Consider the following 21495-nt stretch of genomic DNA (forward strand, 5'->3'; position numbering starts at 1 on the left):
TGTATGCAGTTCGTTTCTAAAAAAAAATTTTTTTCATTCCTCACAGAGAACTTTTAACCATTTAAAACATGCAGATTCTTGCTACCTGCTCGTAATGCTAAGTGATTTCCCCAAATCAGGAATTAGATCCAGAAAAGAATAATTGATCAAAATCAATTAAAGTAATCCCAATTTGAACTGATATTTGTTTCCCTTACAAAGGGAAAGTTCTGGCTTTTGTTGGAACTTGTAACTTTGTATTAGCACATATTGTATTATTGCTCCGTAAACTGTCTGCACGTAGCTTTGGATTCAAGCATCTGCCAAATGACTAAATGTAAATGATTTAAAATTGTATTACACCAAATACACACAATAATCTTCAATTCCAATTAACACCATTGCAAGATCTGAAAGTCAATCTATTGAATGAAAGTCCAGAGCTCAAGTAAAGCAAATACTGAATACAATAATGTGGTTTGATAAAATGTCAACATAATTCCAGGTGCAAAAGTTGTAACTGAAACAGCAGCTTGCTGTCTGGGTAGTGTTGGCCCTGGGGCTAATGAAGGCTACCTGACCTGGGGACTAAGTGAGTGCCCTTAATGTGCAAGCGCAAGCTTGCTTGCAAAAGGTTTCATTGTGCAAAAGGTTGCAAAAGGTTCCATATGAAAACGGTAAATACAGTGAATTTATGTTTATAATGAGTGTCAGAGTGCAGCAAATTGCTTAATCTAGCAAAACAAGATTAACCTGTTTTTTATCTGGGTTGTTGAAATGTTTTGGTACCTGGGAAATTTCTTAAGAAGTGCCTTGGGTTGTTTCCAGACAATATATGATTGAATTGTGCAGGCATTTTGGGGAAATGCATACACACACTCAAAATCATGATCTTACAAAACACTTTTAAGGTTAGAAACGATAATTGGGGAAAAAACACTATTCTAAAATATGATGTTCATCTGATACAAGGTTTCACTGTAAAAAGATATTCTTTAGGGTGAGTAAATACTACTCATGCAAATAAGTATTTTTTTTCCTAAATAAATTAGGTAGCAAAGTAAACTATATGCAAACCTACTCAATAAAATTGAGGCGACAATTTGTGCTTGATTAGATTGAGTAGATTTTATTCAATGTCTTTAAGTAAAGAGTACCTACATTGATCAGCTGTCAGTCATGACATACTACAATAAATTAGATAAAGTCTACCTAATATTTCTAAATTTGAATTACTTATAAAATGGAGTAATATTAGTTTATATAACCAACATCAGGTCAACTTCTTATTATGAATGATAAATATTGAATAATTAAACACTAAATATGACTTATTCAGAGAAGCTTGAATTCACCTAAAAATGGTCAGAAACAGTAGATTGCATCAAATAACAAATGTCTACAAACCCCTTTTGACACTGAAATAATACTTGTATTAAAATACACAATTTTGGAAATAGAGTAGGTCAGAAACGGTACATGATCTTCATGTTCTTGTTCTAAATAGTCACAACAAATGTGTTCAAAGAACATAAACCTAATACTGTTGGGTTGATCTCTTTTCAAATAAAATGTCATTTTCTGACTCAGCAGAGATGAAGATTTAGTGTAGTGACATGCAACAAAAGAAAGCGCAACTTAACTGCTGCAATGCATGGTGGGTAACATCACAGTTAAAAAAGAAAACTCATCTATGACTCCCAGAATGCATTGTTGAGCTTAACTTAAAATTGTGTTTAAAAAATATAAAATAATGATAATTTTCATCATTGTTAAATAAATAAGGAGAATCTATCAGATGAAAAGAGTTTGATTTAAGATCAAAATGAATGGATACTATTAGTTGTGGGCACATGGAGCAACCTGGAAGAAACAAGAAAGCTGATTGGCTATTGAAACCTCACATGTTACATAGAGCCAGTCGTGCTTGGTTGCCATTGAGTTTGGAGTAAACCATATGCTCAGTCTGTTCAAAGACAGCTGGGATAAGCCGTAATGTGTTCATCAACTTTGAGATGCTACTTGTAGGATAAAGACTCATTTCTTATGTGACTACAGATTGTTTAGAATTCCAATTGTCAATGTCTTGCAAGTTGTTTAGCGGGTTTAGCATCCAAATGCTCACAGGCCATGTGCAGTAAATGCATTTTGTTTGCTTTGCTTTTTTTGTGTGCTGCTGAACTGCTATGTATTGTACTTTGTGATTTGTGAGTATTCTAGTAACATTGGTTATATTTGACATATTGTTATTATTGTATGTAGTGACTCATATTTGTGTATATATATATTTTTCTGTATAGGTTATTAAGCTAAACATCTGAGCTAAGAATCTGAGTAAGCATCTGAATTAAACTCTGAAACAAGCAAAGGAATATCAAGTTGTTGCTGAAGGATTTTAATAAGCTGCTTTGATGATAAAGAATCAGATGTTTCTGGAGCTGATTGAAGCCTCTTTCAAGTTTGGGCAGACATTGAGGCTGAGAAGAAATCCTAGATAACTTGACATTGCAGTGGATCGGTTTATCTAAATTAGTTTGACGATTGTCACCATTGTCGGGGTGTATTTGATGAATGTTGACATCTAAGTGCGTCAGTGAGGTTTGCTGTTTACTTTCCAATTTTCTACTATTACAGAAAGCTTAACCTCCACTGCATTAGAAGCAGATAGCTTATTTGTTCAAAACCATAGCAAACAACCATGATACTACATTTTATTAATCACCATTGAAAGCACTGAAAGAAAATTTAGAGTCAAAAGTGCAACAAAAACAAACATTTATCACAATAATGGTGGTTTGATGAATTGTCAGCATTAATAGTAGGTGCAAAAGTGATACTGGTTCAATACCATAAACATTGTGGAGGTCTAATGAAAACTTCCTGACCTCTAGGTTAATTGGGTGCTGCCCGTGTAGGGCCGGTGCTAAGGGGCCAATGTCTTGCCAGGAAGCTAATTCTCAGGAGCCCTGGTCTGACAGCCTGCTGGGGCCCCGTAGAGTGCCAGCGCAAACTTGTTTACAGGGTGGTGTAGTCAAGTAAAAATCTAATATATCATATTTAACTCTGTGAAATATTGGAGTTATAGAAGTGAATGTACTTACACTTCACAAATGAACATCGGCAAATGTTCAATAATAAAATATGTTCCATATGGCATATTTTATAAGATGCACATAAGTTTACTGTGCTATGTTTTACTATTATTTTTAGAAGTATACCAGTGTCAACTTTTGGTTGCCCAGATGACACATAGAAGCCATCCAGTCTTGTCTTTGACTCTTACTCTTTTTAATGCTTGCTTGGCTCCACTAGGAAATTTCATTGTGGTATTTGTGAGTTTATTGAGATTTGAAGCTACATCACAGAGTACACCATCTTAGGAGGATGGCTGCCAGTGTTCAAGCAGTTTTTTTTGTGTTATATTAGGAAATCTAACTATGGTAGGTCGGTCTTGATGTGCCAAGAACAGTAATAGCGTTACGCAGGGTCATTCAGGAAAAGGCAATGTTTTTTTTACTTTCACCATATATAAAAAAAAACACAATGGAAAATATTATAAAAACAATAATAGCAATGAGGTTTGATCCTCCAAAGATGGTGGCCACACTGCATCATGCAATAGAGGGCGTAACGTCAGCTTCACATTCCATAGAAGTACCTCAGGTTCTGACTATGTAAGCAGTGGATCCCAACTCCAGTCCTCAGGGCCTCACTAACAGAATATTTTAGATGTCTCCCAATGGAACGCATGAACAATTTAATGAGATAATGACTTGATGATTGAGTCATTAATGATGAACACCTGCTGGTAACAAACACAAACGCTGAAGAAAACATCAACAATAAAAAGTCACCATCATAGTGTTTAGTGTTTCCTTTAGTTGATCTCTTACCCTTGATTTCATATGTTAAGTTTTTGTTAAGTGACATTATGTGTTGAAGCACATTTATAATAGACAAGAAAAATAAAATCTATAATTGTGTCCTTTGTTTGGTTGTTATAGTTAAAACACACAATATGGATCTCTGTTATAACAGCATTTTAAGGAAGCAGCAAAAATGGGCCAGAATAAAAGATTCTAAAGTTTAAACTTCCAGACTTATGAATTATCAGCTTATGAATCTCAACAATGGAGGAAAAGGAAAGTTGTATGCGTTGAAGATAATATGTTAAATTTAAGTATTTCGTTAATTGTCAATATTGTTTAGGTTTGTATGATGTCATTGTGTGTCAAGGAAGAATCGCTGTGAGATTTGATTAAATGTTTGTGCTTTTGCCAACTGCATCACCCATGAATTTATCCAACCAAATTAGATTTTTTTATAAAACCACCTCAAAAGCAACTCTGAGTTTTCTTCACCATCTCTTTCATTATTGACATACCAGTGTTCTTTCTAGAACACTATTGTCTATACCATTGATAGTTCTGGATAGAAACATACACTTGTTTCTTGTTTATTCCATTTTATTATTCTATTTCACTTATCCCATTTATAACAATATCCATCATATGTGTTCATTCATTTATTTTATTATTCACTTCTATTCATAATATTTGTTCCTTACTTTCCTGTTGTTTAACCTCATTGGGAGTTGTATTGTGACTTATGCTGATATGAGTATCCGTTGGTCTCCATCTCAAGGTCCATAATAATGTCATGAGACAATGTTTTGATACTGTAATCTTGAATGGTTAAAAACACATATTGAATCTGTTTCTAGTCAGACGAAGTTTGGCAGAGTTTGACCGAGCATCAACACACAACTGAGATTATTCAATAAATCATTTGTCTGTCTATTTAACATCACTTCATCTCCTGCCTGCTGTTCTTCCCTTCAGCTCTATATCTCCCTGTTGTTTGGGTTAAAGGATTGACTCACAACGGAGTTGATATCTCCAGGTGTAATTTGTTCCTGACGGAGAGAGATCTAGTGAAACTTGACTCAAAGTTTAGAGCTATAAGATCTACAAGCCATATCTCATAGTTGGATCTATCACCATAGTTCGGCAAGAGATGCTGACGTCAAAAAAACAAACATGCTGCTAGATGGAGGGGCCAGAACATAGTCGAAGGATTATCTAAGAAATATATTGACGAAAAATGCAACTAGAATTGCCTACTTTTAAAAATATAGCTATTATATAATTACATAATTGTAAAATAATTATTTTACAGACAGTGGTGCAGCCGTCATTTGTAGGAGCATACAGCAACATGCTTCTATCTCAGCAAATCTCAAAGAATTTGGTTCATCTTTTACAAAATCCTTGTAGTATGAAGGAAAAATGCCCTGCAAATCTGTGGCCACAGTTTTGTTGATCGCTACCTCGGTAAATTTCTGTAATCTTTACCCACAAAATCATAAACAGTGCTCACGCTTTTGATTCCTTACAAATGTACTAAAATATTGCAGGACCTTTTGTTTTATGTTTTACTTTATAGAAAGTTATTAAACATATTTAACACACTTCAAACTATTATCTAATATCAACAGTAACACCATGAAGAGTAATTATTAGGCTAATTGTGGTTCTTCCCATAATCGTGCAGGCCTTGAAGGGAATTGATCTGTACGACTGTGTTGTGCAACTTTTAATTATTTATTGATTATGAAATTTCATAAAATAACATAAAAAAAGGGAAATGGGCTTATTAAATATTTGTTTCTTAATATTGACATTTTTTTTATTATAATGTTATTTTGCCTAATAAAAAAAAATCTTTAATCTAGTTTTAACAAATTCTCTTTTCTATAATGAATTTGAATAAATGAAACATACAACATTTTACAACTTCAAGTTAAAATTAGAGAACAGAGCACAGTTTATATATTTGTGGTACGGATTTCAAAACTTAATGGTACTATTTACAAAACCGAGGGCACGGATTGAAAACTCATGGGTACAGTTTATTGATCCATGGACGAATGCTCCTCCTCAGAAGAGATGGCATCCTATTAGAGCAAAACGAAAAATGCTGCGTTCGTCACTAGAACTTAAGACACGGCTGCGACATTTGTCTGAAAAACAAGCCTCATGTTCACGTGCATCTGAGAGATAACAGAAACCAGACTTCATCTTTAATAGCACTTTGTTAAGACCACAAAACTGTGTAGAGCAGTTCCTTGATCGATGGATGCACTTTTTGGAGCTTCAAAAAGTCAACAACCATTCACTCCCAGTAGAATTACACTTACATTTTAGGCATTTGGCAGACGCTTTTATCCAAAGCGACTTACATTGCTTTATCCTATACATTTTACATAGGTATTTGCAATCCCCTGGGATCGAACCCACAACCTTGCATTGTCAACGCAATGCTCTTATCACTGAACTACAGGAAAGCCATTACCTTAATTACCTTAAACAAAAGTGAAGGGTCAAGAGCCCAACTCAAGGAAACACTGATCACCATGATGATGACTTTTGTTAGCTGGAAAATATAAGTATTTTTTTAAGTTAATCCAACTATTCATTCTCTTAGAAATTGTATTTTGGTTTAATGAAACTCAAAAAAGCAACATTACAACAGTTGCTTTAATTTAGGTTACCTAATAGCGTTGGATTACAACAGCAAAATTAGTTTTATAGTTTCAATTAGCAATAAAAAGACATTTAATGCAACAACTACACATGTTTAGTTTGTGCAGTAAGGCGATAGTGTTGAAAGCTGAACTGAACATTTAGTGAATTTCTAACCAAAAGTAAAGGATTGAAGTTATATATGGATGGTATGAATTGTTATTTTCTTAATTAAAATTTTCTAGAGATCAACCACTTGTTTTATTGGGACCACATCACTGAGTGATCTGCTCATTCCTGCAGTTATAAATGTATATACAAACAAATGATTTCAATTAATTTCAGTCTAGATTTCTGCATTTATTCAGATAGTCAGTATTTGTGCTGCCAACAATTAATTTCATAAATCTAAACATTTTCCCAAACTGTTATAATTACAAATGAAGTAAAAAGTCAGGAGAGAACATAATGTCTCTAGTTTACATGAATCCAACATACAGAATGAAAGTCAACCTTCACCAGATTTTATTTTTACATTTCATTTTCATTGTTGAAAGAGCTAAAGCAGTAAACAAACACACATCACTATCATTTGATATTAAGTCACTTAAATTATATATTATCCAATAAAAGTGTCATTTAAAGCAGCAGACTGTAACATCTTGAGTAAAAATGAACTTAAACCTATCATTGAGCAAGTACATGAGAGAATGGTGCTTAAAACTGTGCCATTACCCTGGCTGGGATCACCGGATTTTGTGATTTGTAGCGTGTACTCACAACTGTTGGGTAGGATTTTATATAACTTTAAGTATTATTTAAGGTGGTGTTTAGTACTTTACTTTTAAACAGCAAGCAGTGTTTACATCTGGGGATTCATCAGTTGTGAAAAAAAAAGTGCAAACTCATGACTGTTTACAAAGAAAAAGGGAATGTTATTGGACTTTTACTTAAATTTAAGGACTTATATCCCGGATATGATGGCAAGGCTTATAGTATTTAGTTGTGTGACATGTATAAGGATTTATGACCGGACCTGTCAGCATTTGAGACCTGTGTTCGGGATCTTCTGTCCGGTTCACGTTATGGGAGTTTCCATGAGAAATAACAAAACTGGAGACTCTGCAGTGTAAACACGGTTTATGTTCTTATTTGTTTCGTGTTATATCATCTGCCATCTGATCTGTGTTTATTATGTGCTACTGGTGTACAGTGAAGATTCTCACCGCAGCACTGTCTCAGGCCACGACTCAAAACATCAGATTCATCCGTGCAGCAAAGCAGTTCTCAATCACGACTCACATAAAGAAATACCTCCACACATCTGCGATGGCCACAAAGAGGCCAATCCTACGGACTGCCGCTTTAACTCTAATGTGAACTCATTTACAAATCACATATGGAAAAAAAAAGTGTCCCCAACAGCAAGAAGTCGTTTAATGAATGTTAGAAATTGTTGGTTTGTCAATGATAATGACATTGAATTAATATCACTTTTGCACCTGCAAGTAATGTTGAAAAAAAACATTGAACCACCATTGTCATCGGTGTTTGCTTTAATTGAGCTCTTGACTTAAAAAGCATAAATTTGCAGGACATAAGAGTCAAACAGGACTACAATTATGAAATTTGATATTAATGTTCTGGTAGATAAATAAAAAGATGCTGTGACAGCATGAACAGAAAAAACTGGTGACAATCATCAAACTTATTCAGATAAACAGATCAACTGCAATGCATGCTGGGAGTCATGAAAGTTTGATGCAAGTATGTACAGTAAGGGAAATAAGTATTTGATAAGTATTTGGTAGGTTTATTTTAACTGATAGAGACAAAATATACAAAAAAATCAGGGGAAATATACATATTATAAAGGCTATAAATTGATTTGCATTTCAGATAGTGAAATAGGTATTTGATCCCCTACCAACTAGCAAGAATTCTGGCTCGACAGATTGGTAATGTGCCTATATGCACCACAGATTAGTCCTGTCACTTTAAGACAGTATTCCTAAATCAGCTTGTTATGTTTATAAAAGATGCTTCCATTCAACCTCTCCACCATCAATAGGTTTTAAAGGATGTCAGTGACAAGATTGTAGACCTGCATAAACCTTGAATAGGCTACAGACAGAATCTTGGTGAGAAGGACACAACTGTTGGTGCGATTATTTGGAAATAGAAGAAATACAAAATAACTTTCAAATGACCTTGTTCTGGAGAACCTCCTTCCCTTAACTAGATCACTGAAGATGGGTCGTGGATGTGCCTATAACATGACAAAGACCCAACACATATTGCCAAGACAACCAAAGAGTGGCTTAAGGAGAAGCACATTCAATGTCCTAGGCAGTCTCTAGACCCTAGTCCTATAGAACATTTGGGAGGAGGCTAAAACTTGAATTTGCTGAGCGACGAGTGGACTAAAATGTTTCCTGACACATGTGCAAACCTGGTGACCAACTATCAGAAATGTCTGACCTCTGTTCCTGCCAAATAAGGGTTTCACAACCAAGTACAAAGTTACGTTTTGCTCGGAGATCAAATACTTACTTCACTGACTGAAATGCAAATCAATTTATAACCCGGATTTTTTTTATTTTATGTCTAAGTCAAACTTAAAAAATCAGCAGGGGATCAAATACTTATTTCCCTCACTGTATCTGTAGTGTGCCCTTAGATGTTCCCTATTCCTAAGCAACAAAACAAAAAAAGAAAACCAGAAAATTAACAAAGGAACAAAAAACAATATTTATTTCTCTTTCCTTGTGCAGATGAAGTTGAGTTTGTGAGATTCAGGAAGACTGATCCAGAGATGATCTCCTCCAGACTGAACCGCTCCAGATCTCACTTCACGCTCACAGTCATCCACTGCTGTTTCATTCCCCGGAGCCCAATTCTGATAACACACAATCTCTCCATTCACCCAGAACCAGATCCCCACAGAGCAGGAGAGACGTAACCCCAGCCACACCTGAGCAGTCGAGGCCTGATGAAGAACTTCAGTCACCATGAGCTGAATCTCCTGTGAATCAACTGAAACCAGATCCACATGATTCTCTCTGCAGTATCTCACAGCTTCAGTCCAGCTCAGATTCTTCTGGATCAATATCAGCTCATCTGAACACACAATAAACACAAACAACTGAACATGAGAACAAAACACAAACACTGAGACTGATGACAGAAGTTTCTTTATGATGAAACTGATCTCAGTTCAAACACACACATTGACTTTTATAAACTCACCTTCATGACACACAAAAGTGTTAAAACTACTGCAGGGTGCATCATTCCATTGACCCTGATCCCACATTATCACCTGTGTACAATCTTCAGAACCACCAGAATTATTCGGTTCACCAGACCTCCAGTATCTGAAGGCGGAGTCAGTGTTATCTGACCACTCCCACGAGTCTCTGAACAGACCAATCCAGACAGATGTGTCAGGATTATTAATGATGTTGTGGATCAGTTGATTGTCAGTCTGGTTCCTCACAGTGATCAGATCAGTATGAAACTGTCTGCAGAAACTCTGAGCTTCTCTCCATGTTTTATTAGAAGTATCAATGATGTATGATTTACTGCTGTCTGTTGAAGAAAATAAAGATTCAAGTCTCATAATTTTCATTCACAAACAGTCTAGACGTGAATCTTCAGAAACTCTTTTCTTCTGAACGTTTTGAGCAGTGCTTGAATTCGTATAAAATTTACAAATCATTTAAAGTTTTGCAAGTCACGTTTCCATTAGTAATGTTTGCTAAAATAGTTCATATTATTACTTTTTTTAAATAAACCTTTCAAACATAAGGCAAGCCTCTAAAACTTTAAAATGTACAAAGAGAATGCAAACAGCTTTATCACTTCTCACTCAATGATGATCTAAATAATGGTTTAAGAACATTTCTTAGTTAATTGAATGTTTGAGGAACATTACATTCTGTCATTTAGAACAACCGTAGTTGTTAGTTACTCTACAAAACACCATTTCCTTGTTACAGACACCACTTTAACTGATGTTTCTGAATGAACAGAGATTTGGATGTAGATATGTTTTATTCACCAATAAGTCACCATTGTTGTACCTAGTTTTTCTTTAGTTGGGCTCTTGACCTTTGCATGCATGTAGTCCTTTGACTTTGTTTTCTCTGGCCTGGCTGCTTAAATTGTGTGTTATGAGATATACAGTAATAGATTTAGCAAAGAAAGTCAAGAGAAAGCCTAACCGTAGCGTTGCTGTTTGAGGCAGGGGTGTCTGGAGAATTGGGCGTACTCAAAGTTCTGTTCATTTGGTCACAAAAGCTGCCTGTTCCACATAAGTCAAGTCTCGAGTAATTTCATGCCTTATTGAAAAAAGGCTCATACTCAAAAATCATATTTACAAAGTTGTTTATATCGAGAAAACATATGTTTGAAAAAAAAAACAGGGACACAACTAAGATTCTAGCTGAACGTGTTTGCCTTTTAGGCATGGCAAGGCAAGTTTATTTATATAGCACGTTTCATACACAAGGCAATTCAAAGTTTTTTTATGAAAATGATTGACAGATAGAAATAAAACATATCTTTAAAATGCAAATTATTAAAGATCACAAATACTTTAGTTTTTAAGAAACCATAAAACATCAATAAAATTGATTAAAAATGTGAGTGTATATATAAAAAGAATAAGAGCAAAAATAAAATAAATTAGAAAGTGCAGTTGATGTAAAGCAGCACAGTGCTCAGGTTGTGAATTCACAGCTAAACAAGTGTGTTTTTAATCTGGATTTAAAAGTAGCTTCTGTTGGTGAATGTCTGATGTCTTCTGGAAGCAGATTCCAGCTACGGGTGACGTAATGACTAAACGCTGACTCGCCCTGTAGTGAACCCTTGTTATCTCTAACTGACTTGATCCTGATGATCTGAGAAGTCTGTTTGGTTTATATTCAATGAGCATATCTGAGATGTATTTAGGGCCAAGACCATTGAGTGATTTATAGACAATTAATAATACTTTGAAGTTGATTCTAAAAGTAACTGGTAACCAGTGTAAGGACCTGAGGATTGGAGTGATATGCTCAGATTTTTGGTTCTGGTCAGAATCCTGGCAGCAGCGTTCTGTATGAGCTGCAGCTGTCTGATGGTCTTTTTGGGAAGACCTGTAAGGAGTCCATTACAGTAATCCACCCTGCTGGTGATGAAAGCATGGACTAGTTTCTCTAAATCTTAGCTTGGGACAAAACATCTGATTCTGGCTATGTTTCTGAGATGGTAGTACTCTGATTTGCTTATTGCTTTGACATGATAGATGAAACTAAGGTTAGACTCTAAAATAACACCAAGATATTTTACCTTGCGTTGTGTCTTTAGACCTCTTAAGTCAAGGTATGTGTTTACCTTGTTAGTTTCATCCTTGTTACCAAAAACAATGACTTCAGTTTTGTTTTTATTTAACTGAAGGAAGTTTTGACACATCCAGCTGTTAATTTCATCAATGGATCCGCAAAGAGAGTCAATAGGCCTGTAGTCATTGGGTGAGAGGGCTAGATATATCTGAGTGTCATCTGCATAGTTGTGGTAGGCAATTTGGTACTTTTTCATTATTTGGCCAAGTGGGAGCATATACAAATTGAAGAGGAGCGGAGCAAGAATTGAGCCCTGTGGAACACCACAAGTCGTAGGTGTCCACTCAGATTTATGGTTGCCTATGTTCACATAGTAACCTCTCCCTTTAAGGTATGACCCAAACCATTTAATTACCAACCCAGAAAGCCCTACCCAGTTTTCCAGCCTATGTAGGAGCATGGTGTGATCTACCGTGTCAAAAGCAGCACTGAGATCTAGTAAAACCAGAACTGATATTTTGCCTGAATCAGAATTCAATGGAATATCATTAATTATCTTTATGAGCACTGTCTCTGTGCTATGGTGCCGACAGAATCCAGACTGATAATTGTCCAGGTAGCCATTTGAGTTCAAGAATTTGGTCAACTGATTGAAGACAACCTTTCCAATGATCTTGCCTATAAAAAGAAGATTTGATATTGGTCTGTAGTTAGTCAGTAAGGTTTTGTCTAGATTGCCCTTTTTTAGAAGAGGTTTGACAACTGCATTTTTAAGGGACTCTGGGAAAGTTCCTGAGAGCAGTGAGGTGTTAACTATTTTTAGGAGATCTGCTTCCAAACAGTTAAACACTCTTTTACAAGTCTACATATGAAAAATGATATAAAAATATATGTAGAACAAACCAACTTTTTTTAAACATGAAAACAAGATTTTCACTGAACATAACCATTACTGTTTACAAGCTGATTAAAAGCTCAGAGGGTTAAGACATTGAGTAAAAGTTTCCTGAATAGTGACCAAAAATATCCAATTTTACATTACAATGTACATAACAATCCTGGCAACAAGACGGACAATACAATGACATTAAAAGATTCATAATGTTTCATTGCAGTCCCTAAGTGAGAATCAAGACGGCGCTGCAGTCAGCATAACTTGTACTATGCATGCTCATTAACTTTACAAAAATATGAAATACGGGACAAACTGTACGCATCATACAACTCACTTTGAAAAATCCACATTCACATTCTACGAAAATATTAATAAAAACAGTGCTATTTTTAAAGGCTTCATTTTTATTTCCATAATACCCGTGCTGTCACATCAAAGTATAATAGCTTGCTGACTATCATTTGTGTTTGCGTTCTTAGATGCCTAATGAAGTGGATGTTGTCGTTCGGGTGTCTCTAATTATTTTCCCACATTCTTTGCATTTAGCCGATCTTTCTGAAGTTCCTGATTTTGACACATTAATAAAACCGAACGTGAGACATGGTGTCGAGGCTCCACCATGTTTCATGTGACTAAAGTTAACATGGGATATGCAGTGAAACGTCCGTCATGAAATTATATAATAAAAGTTATATCTACCGCTATACACATTCTTTCCTTTTATATCAGTAAGTCAAGGATAAAATACTCTTTTGAATACTCTTTTAAAATACTTTATTTTTCAATATTCACTAGTCCTTTTTGTCGAGTCGAGTCAAGCCTGAAGTCATTTCAGGCCGTGTCTGAAGTGGAGTCTGAAGTATTTTTTTTTGTCGAGTCACTAATTTGAGTGCCCATCTGAGATGATAGTTCACCCTAAAATGAAGATTCTGTCATCATTTAATCGTAAGAAAAGCTGCTTGTCCGATTTTATTAATTTAAATTAAGTTAAATCAACATAGTTTTTTAATATTTTCAGCCACAGAGTCACATTAACTAAAAACACTGATGTTGAGAACGTTAAACATGTAAAAATCATTTTTGTTTAAGAAACAAAAATTTGGCAACTTGAAAAAATGAAAATATGCTGAGTAAACATAACTCTATTATGTGCAACTGATGTACATCATTTTTCAGGTAATCCAACAGTTTTTTTTAGTTTGGTGACATCAAATAAATTTTGTGATCATTGTCAAAAAGGGGTTTTGTAGAAGTTTGTTATTTGGTCAATTAAAGCAATTGATGTGAAACTAACCTACACAACACTCTATGCACTCTGGAGTCAACAATTAAAGATTACCAAAACCCTTTAGACTTTCCAATTACATTGCTGAACTGGGCCCAAATTTACCAAAACTTAAATCCCAAAAAGCAAGTGGTATCGACGGTATCCTAAACGAGATGATTAAACACGCAGACCAAAAACTTACACTCGCCATCCTCAAACTGTTTAATATCATCTTAAGTACAGGTATATTTCCCACAATCTGGAACCAAGGTCTCATAACTCAAATCCATAAAAGTGGAGACAAATTCGACCCTAATAATTACCGGAGAATATGTGTAAACAGCAACCTAGGTAAACGCCTCTGTAACATTCTTAACAGAAGACTTCTCAAATATCTAAACAACCAAAACATCCTGAGAAAATGCCAAACATGGGCCCTATCGGTTAACCTTAAGAAGACTCGAGTCATGATATTCCAAAAAAAGCCCAGTAGCCAAAATCAACATCACCGTTTCAAACTAAACAACGTGCCCCTAGAACACACCAAGAACTACACATATCTCGGTACAAACATTAGTAACACCGGCAACTTAAATAAGGCTGTGAATGACCTGAGAGACAAGGCACGAAGAGCCTTTTACGCAAATCAAAAAGAATATCAAAATTGACATCCCAACCGTAATCTGGCTGAAAATAATACAATCAATTATAGAACCAATCGCGCTGTATAGAAGTGAGGTTTGGGGTCCTCTCGCCCACCAAGAGTTCAGCAGATGGGACAAACACCCAATAGAGACTTTGCAAACAGAAATGTGTAAAAACATTCTACGTGTACAGAGAAAAACTCCAAACAACGCCTGCAGAGCAGAATAGGACTGTATCCTCTAATCATTAAAATACAAAAAAGAGCTTTAAAATTCTACACACACCTTAAGAACAGCGACACAGACACACTCCATCACAAAGCCTTAAGTCATCAAGAGCTGAGCCCAGAGAGAAACCCCTTCATCCAACTGATCTCACAACTAACTCTACAACCCCAAACATGCCAAAGTCAACCCCAAACCCCAGCCAGACTAAACCAAATGATGAAAAGACAAAAAGAGAAATATCTCAAACACTGGACAGAAGCAACAGCTCAGCAAAGTAAACTGGAATGCTCTCTGTCACTAAAGAGAGAATAGAAAGTGTCAGAATACCTCACAAGCGTATCAGACCCTAAACTAAGAAAAGTGTTGAGCATGTACAGACTCAGTGATCACCAGCTCACTGTAGAGACGGGCAGACACAGACACACATGGACACCGAGAGAAGAGCGACTGTGTCCACACTGCACACACAATCAAGTGGAAACAGAGCTGCACTTTCTCCTCTCCTGTCCCAACTACACACACATCAGAGAAACATTCTTCCCCCAGTTTACAAACTTACACAAAGACTTTGACCAGTTTCAACAAAAGGACAAGATCTCATATATACTGGGAGAAAAGTCAAGAAGCTCAAACCTGCTGCAAGATATGTCAAGTCCTGCCACGACCAAAGAACAAGCAGCACAACACAAAACAACACTGACAGGACAACACACACAAACTGACACTGGCACCCTCATTGAGAACTTTGAATAAAACTCGTTTTCTGTTTATATTGAGATGTATTTTATTCTATCTTATTTTTGATCTTGATCTGTATTTCTGCATGTTTATATTTAATCTTGTGCTTTGGTAATGTAAATTTTATTTTATCATGCCAATAAAGCTCCTTTGAATCTTGAATCTTAGAGATAAGAGATGAGTTAGAGGTGAGAGGTGAGTTAGAGATGAGAGATGAGTTAGAGATGAGAAGTGAGTTAGAGACGAGAAGTGAGTGAGAGATGAGAAGTGAGTGAGAGATGAGAAGTGAGTTAGAGGTGAGAGGTGAGTTAGAGATGAGAGATGAGTTAGAGATGAGAAGTGAGTTAGAGACGAGAAGTGAGTTAGAGATGAGAGATGAGTTAGAGATGAGAAGTGAGTTAGAGACGAGAAGTGAGTTAGAGATGAGAAGTGAGTTAGAGATGAGAAGTGAGTTAGAGATGAGAAGTGAGTTAGAGATGAGAAGTGAGTGAGAGATGAGAAGTGAGTTAGAGATGAGAAGTGAGTTAGAGATGAGAGGTGAGTTAGAGATGAGAGGTGAGTGAGAGATGAGAAGTGAGTTAGAGATGAGAAGTGAGTGAGAGATGAGAAGTGAGTCAGAGATGAGAAGTGAGTTAGAGATGAGAAGTGAGTCAGAGATGAGAAGCGAGTCAGAGACGAGAAGTGAGTTAGAGATGAGAAGTGAGTTAGAGATGAGAAGTGAGTTAGAGATGAGAAGTGAGTGAGAGATGAGAGGTGAGTGAGAGATGAGAAGTGAGTTAGAGATGAGAAGTGAGTGAGAGAGATGAGAAGTGAGTGAGAGATGAGAAGTGAGTTAGAGATGAAAGGTGAGTTAGAGATGAGAAGTGAGTTAGAGATGAGAAGTGAGTTAGAGATGAGAAGTGAGTTAGAGATGAGAAGTGAGTGAGAGATGAGAGGTGAGTGAGAGATGAGAAGTGAGTTAGAGATGAGAAGTGAGTGAGAGAGATGAGAAGTGAGTTAGAGATGAGAAGTGAGTGAGAGATGAGAAGTGAGTGAGAGATGATAGGTGAGTTAGAGATGAGAAGTGAGAGATGAGAAGTGAGTTAGAGATGAGAGGTGAGTTAGAGATGAGAGGTGAGTTAGAGATGAGAAGTGAGTGAGAGATGAGAAGTGAGTTAGAGATGAGAAGTGAGTTAGAGATGAGAAGTGAGTTAGAGATGAGAAGTGAGTTAGAGATGAGAAGTGAAGTGAGTTAGAGATGAGAGTTGAGCTAGAGATGAGAAGTGAGTTAGAGATGAGAAGTGAGTGAGAGATGAGAAGTGAGTTAGAGATGAGAGGTGAGTTAGAGATGAGAAGTGAGTTAGAGATGAAAGGTGAGTTAGAGATGAGAAGTGAGTTAGAGATGAGAAGTGAGTTAGAGATGAGAAGTGAGTTAGAGGTGAGAAGTGAGTTAGAGATGAAAGGTGAGTTAGAGATGAGAAGTGAGTTAGAGATGAGAAGTGAGTTAGAGATGAAAGGTGAGTTAGAGATGAGAAGTGAGTTAGAGATGAGAAGTGAGTTAGAGATGAGAAGTGAGTGAGAGATGAGAAGTGAGTTAGAGATGAGAAGTGAGTGAGCGATGAGAAGTGAGTGAGAGATGAGAAGTGAGTTAGAGATGAGAGGTGAGTTAGAGATGAGAGGTGAGTTAGAGATGAGAGGTGAGTTAGAGATGAGAGTGAGTTAGAGATGAGAGGTGAGTTAGAGATGAGAAGTGAGTTAGAGATGAGAAGTGAGTTAGAGATGAGAAGTGAGTTAGAGATGAGAAGTGAGTTAGAGATGAGAAGTGAAGTGAGTTAGAGATGAGAGGTGAGCTAGAGATGAGAAGTGAGTTAGAGATGAGAAGTGAGTGAGAGATGAGAAGTGAGTTAGAGATGAGAAGTGAGTTAGAGATGAGAAGTGAAGTGAGTTAGAGATGAGAAGTGAGTTAGAGATGAGAAGTGAAGTGAGTTAGAGATGAGAAGTGAGTTAGAGATGAGAAGTGAAGTGAGTTAGAGATGAGAGGTGAGCTAGAGATGAGAAGTGAGTTAGAGATGAGAAGTGAGTGAGAGATGAGAAGTGAGTTAGAGATGAGAAGTGAGTGAGAGATGAGAAGTGAGTTAGAGATGAGAAGTGAGTTAGAGATGAGAGGTGAGTTAGAGATGAGAAGTGAGTTAGAGATGAGAGGTGAGTTAGAGATGAGAAGTGAGTTAGAGATGAGAAGTGAGTGAGAGATGAGAAGTGAGTTAGAGATGAGAGGTGAGTTAGAGATGAGAAGTGAGTTAGAGATGAAAGGTGAGTTAGAGATGAGAAGTGAGTTAGAGATGAGAAGTGAGTTAGAGATGAGAAGTGAGTTAGAGATGAGAAGTGAGTAAGAGATGAGAAGTGAGTTAGAGATGAGATGTGAGTGAGAGATGAGAAGTGAGTTAGAGATGAGAGGTGAGTTAGAGATGAGAAGTGAGTGAGAGATGAGAGGTGAGTTAGAGATGAGAAGTGAGTTAGAGGTGAGAAGTGAGTTAGAGATGAGAAGTGAGTTAGAGATGAGAAGTGAGTTAGAGGTGAGAAGTGAGTTAGAGATGAGAAGTGAGTTAGAGATGAGAAGTGAGTTAGAGATGAGAAGTGAGTTAGAGATGAGTGAGAGATGAGAAGTGAGTGAGAGATGAGAAGTGAGTTAGAGATGAGAGGTGAGTTAGAGATGAGAGGTGAGTTAGAGATGAGAAGTGAGTTAGAGATGAGAAGTGAGTTAGAGATGAGAAGTGAAGTGAGTTAGAGATGAGAGGTGAGCTAGAGATGAGAAGTGAGTTAGAGATGAGAAGTGAGTGAGAGATGAGAAGTGAGTTAGAGATGAGAGGTGAGTTAGAGATGAGAAGTGAGTTAGAGATGAAAGGTGAGTTAGAGATGAGAAGTGAGTTAGAGATGAGAAGTGAGTTAGAGATGAGATGTGAGTGAGAGATGAGAAGTGAGTTAGAGATGAGAGGTGAGTTAGAGATGAGAAGTGAGTGAGAGATGAGAAGTGAGTTAGAGATGAGAGGTGAGTTAGAGATGAGAAGTGAGTGAGAGATGAGAAGTGAGTTAGAGATGAGAAGTGAGTGAGAGATGAGAAGTGAGTTAGAGATGAGAGGTGAGTTAGAGATGAGAAGTGAGTGAGAGATGAGAGGTGAGTTAGAGATGGGAAGTGAGTGAGAGATGAGAAGTGAGTTAGAGATGAGAAGTGAGTTAGAGATGAGAGGTGAGTTAGAGATGAGAAGTGAGTGAGAGATGAGAAGTGAGTTAGAGATGAGAGGTGAGTTAGAGATGAGAGGTGAGTTAGAGATGAGAGGTGAGTTAGAGATGAGAGGTGAGTTAGAGATGAGAAGTGAGTTAGAGATGAGAAGTGAGTGAGAGATGAGAAGTGAGTTAGAGATGAGAAGTGAGTTAGAGATGAGAAGTGAGTTAGAGATGAGAAGTGAGTTAGAGATGAGAAGTGAAGTGAGTTAGAGATGAGAGGTGAGCTAGAGATGAGAAGTGAGTTAGAGATGAGAAGTGAGTGAGAGATGAGAAGTGAGTTAGAGATGAGAGGTGAGTTAGAGATGAGAAGTGAGTTAGAGATGAAAGGTGAGTTAGAGATGAGAAGTGAGTTAGAGATGAGAAGTGAGTTAGAGATGAGATGTGAGTGAGAGATGAGAAGTGAGTTAGAGATGAGAAGTGAGTTAGAGATGAGAAGTGAGTTAGAGATGAGAAGTGAAGTGAGTTAGAGATGAGAGGTGAGCTAGAGATGAGAAGTGAGTTAGTGATGAGAAGTGAGTGAGAGATGAGAAGTGAGTTAGAGATGAGAGGTGAGTTAGAGATGAGAAGTGAGTTAGAGATGAAAGGTGAGTGAGAGATGAGAAGTGAGTGAGAGATGAGAAGTGAGTGAGAGATGAGAGGTGAGTGAGAGATGAGAGGTGAGTTAGAGATGAGAAGTGAGTGAGAGATGAGAAGTGAGTTAGAGATGAAAGGTGAGTTAGAGATGAGAAGTGAGTTAGAGATGAGAAGTGAGTTAGAGATGAGATGTGAGTGAGAGATGAGAAGTGAGTGAGAGATGAGAGGTGAGTGAGAGATGAGAAGTGAGTGAGAGAGATGAGAAGTGAGTTAGAGATGAGAAGTGAGTGAGAGATGAGAAGTGAGTGAGAGATGAGAAGTGAGTTAGAGATGAGAAGTGAGTTAGAGATGAGAAGTGAGTGAGAGATGAGAGGTGAATGAGAGATGAGAAGTGAGTTAGATATGAGAAGTGAGTTAGAGATGAGAAGTGAGTTAGAGATGAGAAGTGAGTGAGAGATGAGAAGTGAGTGAGAGAGATGAGAAGTGAGTTAGAGATGAGATGTGAGTGAGAGATGAGAAGTGAGTTAGAGATGAGAAGTGAGTTAGAGATGAGAAGTGAGTTAGAGATGAGAAGTGAGTTAGAGATGAGAAGTGAGTTAGAGATGAGAAGTGAAGTGAGTTAGAGATGAGAGGTGAGCTAGAGATGAGAAGTGAGTTAGAGATGAGAAGTGAGTGAGAGATGAGAAGTGAGTTAGAGATGAGAGGTGAGTTAGAGATGAGAAGTGAGTTAGAGATGAAAGGTGAGTTAGAGATGAGAAGTGAGTTAGAGATGAGAAGTGAGTTAGAGATGAGATGTGAGTGAGAGATGAGAAGTGAGTTAGAGATGAGAAGTGAGTTAGAGATGAGAAGTGAGTTAGAGATGAGAAGTGAAGTGAGTTAGAGATGAGAGGTGAGCTAGAGATGAGAAGTGAGTTAGTGATGAGAAGTGAGTGAGAGATGAGAAGTGAGTTAGAGATGAGAGGTGAGTTAGAGATGAGAAGTGAGTTAGAGATGAAAGGTGAGTGAGAGATGAGAAGTGAGTGAGAGATGAGAAGTGAGTGAGAGATGAGAGGTGAGTGAGAGATGAGAGGTGAGTTAGAGATGAGAAGTGAGTGAGAGATGAGAAGTGAGTTAGAGATGAAAGGTGAGTTAGAGATGAGAAGTGAGTTAGAGATGAGAAGTGAGTTAGAGATGAGATGTGAGTGAGAGATGAGAAGTGAGTGAGAGATGAGAGGTGAGTGAGAGATGAGAAGTGAGTGAGAGAGATGAGAAGTGAGTTAGAGATGAGAAGTGAGTGAGAGATGAGAAGTGAGTGAGAGATGAGAAGTGAGTTAGAGATGAGAAGTGAGTTAGAGATGAGAAGTGAGTGAGAGATGAGAGGTGAATGAGAGATGAGAAGTGAGTTAGAGATGAGAAGTGAGTTAGAGATGAGATGTGAGTGAGAGATGAGAAGTGAGTGAGAGATGAGAAGTGAGTTAGAGATGAGAAGTGAGTTAGAGATGAGAAGTGAGTTAGAGATGAGAAGTGAGTTAGAGATGAGAAGTGAGTTAGAGATGAGAAGTGAGTTAGAGATGAGAAGTGAGTTAGAGATGAGAAGTGAGTTAGAGATGAGAAGTGAGTTAGAGATGAGAAGTGAGTTAGAGATGAGAAGTGAGTTAGAGATGAGAAGTGAGTTAGAGATGAGAAGTGAGTTAGAGATGAGAAGTGAGTTAGAGATGAGAAGTGAGTTAGAGATGAGAAGTGAGTTAGAGATGAGAAGTGAGTTAGAGATGAGAAGTGAGTTAGAGATGAGAAGTGAGTGAGAGATGAGAAGTGAGTTAGAGATGAGAAGTGAGTGAGAGATGAGAAGTGAGTTAGAGATGAGAAGTGAGTTAGAGATGAGAAGTGAGTTAGAGATGAGAAGTGAGTTAGAGATGAGAAGTGAGTTAGAGATGAGAAGTGAGTTAGAGATGAGAAGTGAGTGAGAGATGAGAAGTGAGTTAGAGATGAGAAGTGAGTTAGAGATGAGAAGTGAGTGAGAGATGAGAAGTGAGTTAGAGATGAGAAGTGAGTTAGAGATGAGAAGTGAGTGAGAGATGAG

At 37.2% G+C, this 21495-nt stretch overlaps 3 protein-coding genes across 3 annotated transcripts in view; 1 reads left to right on the forward strand and 2 right to left on the reverse strand.

Moving 5' to 3' along the window:
* LOC130421317 (uncharacterized) overlaps window positions 1–21495 on the reverse strand; it is a 792526-nt gene that overhangs the window by 741649 nt on the left and 29382 nt on the right. The window lies entirely within an intron of this gene.
* Window positions 1–21495, forward strand: part of LOC130421318 (histone H4-like) — a 366115-nt gene that overhangs the window by 309500 nt on the left and 35120 nt on the right. The gene's annotated exons all lie outside the window — the stretch shown is intronic.
* Window positions 9256–21495, reverse strand: part of LOC130420582 (secretory phospholipase A2 receptor-like) — a 28702-nt gene continuing 16462 nt past the window's right edge. The window contains exon 3 of the mRNA XM_056747953.1: window positions 9256–9623. Within this exon, the coding sequence (XP_056603931.1) occupies window positions 9256–9623 (368 nt within the window). The remainder of the gene's footprint in view (window positions 9624–21495) is intronic.

This window comes from Triplophysa dalaica, chromosome 5 (genome assembly GCF_015846415.1).
Source record: "Triplophysa dalaica isolate WHDGS20190420 chromosome 5, ASM1584641v1, whole genome shotgun sequence".
Taxonomy (NCBI): Eukaryota; Metazoa; Chordata; class Actinopteri; order Cypriniformes; family Nemacheilidae; genus Triplophysa; species Triplophysa dalaica.